A 1,764-nucleotide genomic window follows, 5' to 3' on the forward strand; every position below is an offset into this window, starting at 1 on the left:
TGTTTTAATTTTAATATGGTAAATACAGTAGATATAACCCATGTAAACAAAAGCTCTTTGGGATCCTTAATAATTTCTAAGAGTATAAAGAAATCATGAGACCAAAACATTTGAGAATTGCTGAGAAATAAAATATAAAATACTTTGCCTTTTCTTTTCAGAAACAATTATTTTCACCATGTTATCGTAGGGGCCTCATCTATGAACAAACCTGTTCTGTCACTTTGGAGCATGCCGTCTCGATGACCATGGGATTTGAAGGTTGAGTGCAGGGCCTCTAATTGCTTCTGAATGTTAACTGTGGCTATTTTGACAATATCAGCCGCTGATCCCTGGACTGTTGTATTGATAGCCTGACGCTCGGCCTATGAAAAACAAGAACAGCTGCTGCATCAGATATGCCAACGTGGTTTCATACTGGCCTTTAGTGTCCACAGATCAGTGCTCATGTTTGTAGCCAGACTAGACATCTGGACTGAGATGTGACCCAGGACGTCAACTATTAGGCTGCAGCCTAAGAATAACAACTATAACGATCCAGGGCTCTAGATTCTGGGCTATTTACATGAGGATGACTAAACATAAGGTCAGACTGCTTTAGTTTGGAAGTCTTCAATACTCATTAGGACACAAAAACTGCATTGCACTTAGAGTGTATTTGGTAGCTCAAAATCATTTTATTTTATAAACATATACCATCAGTCTTCTAGTTGTTCTAAATATCACTCTAAAGGATGTATTCCTCAAAATAGCCTTAATCCTAAACAGATATAAGTAGAATATCATTCACTGTGATGTGGGTTGGAATGTCCTAAGCACATCCTCCATACCAACGGCCTCTTGTTCCTAAGTAGAGTTTGGCCCCAGCAGGTTTGGCACCCTCTGGTACGGATCAGAGCTTGTTATGGGCTGCTGAGGCTAATCATTAGCTGCTAGTGATACTGCAGATCCAGGATCCCTGGGCATTAAGGTAGAACTTCACTGAAACAACTGCTGCCAAGTGCTTCTTGGCCGGCAACCATGCCTGCTAAAAATAATCATCTCGGGAGGGTAGAAGAGGGGGTCTGGGTTAATATCAAGATGTAATCCATCGATTATATCCCTCGTGGAGCCCCAGAATGTCTCAGAAAGTGGGAAGGATCTACTCAAGGGAGGGGGGTCAATATAACTTGAGAGCTCTTCTCCAAACTACACCCAAGTTCTTGTATATTAATATCTTTTAAAGACATAGACATTTTTTTAAAAAGGAACTTTTTTTGTCAAATGCTAATGAGTCTATTATAAAGTCACTAAGTTGTCACCATTTAAAGAGTGAATGTATTTCAGCATTATACTGACTCCTCTTCCTTCTTGACACTGCGTGCCTCTGTGTAGTAGATTGTATTATTGTTGCTATTACTTGCTGCTTTTTTCTGTAACATTACACAGCCCCACCCACTGCCATGTGATTTGAGGTGTTGTTCCATGTAAAAGGATAGCCTCGACTTAGTTTGGACAATGAAACGTCAGTAAGACTGACATAGGACACCTAAGGTGTTTTAAGAGCTATCCAACACTGCCACAAAAAAAAAGGGGCATATAGCAGATAGGAATTTTTATTTCCTTATAAACTCCAGAATGAAGAAAATACAGACCAGAGCCACAGTCAACCAGAGCCAAACTGTAATATTAATGAGAAATAAAGTTTCTTATTATAAGCCACTGAAATTTGGGGGTTGTTTTTATTGTAACATAAGCAAGCAAATATGTGACTAACGTACACTT

The 1,764-nt window shown here is 39.3% G+C and overlaps 1 protein-coding gene across 1 annotated transcript in view; it reads right to left on the bottom strand.

Moving 5' to 3' along the window:
• POLQ (polymerase (DNA directed), theta) overlaps positions 1-1,764 on the bottom strand; it is a 147,229-nt gene that overhangs the window by 4,708 nt on the left and 140,757 nt on the right. The window contains exon 26 of the mRNA XM_012639541.1: positions 212-365. Coding sequence (XP_012494995.1) covers positions 212-365 — 154 coding nt within the window. The remainder of the gene's footprint in view (positions 1-211; positions 366-1,764) is intronic.

This window comes from Propithecus coquereli, unplaced genomic scaffold, assembly GCF_000956105.1.
Source record: "Propithecus coquereli isolate 6110/MARCELLA unplaced genomic scaffold, Pcoq_1.0 Scaffold10, whole genome shotgun sequence".
Lineage (NCBI taxonomy): Eukaryota > Metazoa > Chordata > Mammalia > Primates > Indriidae > Propithecus > Propithecus coquereli.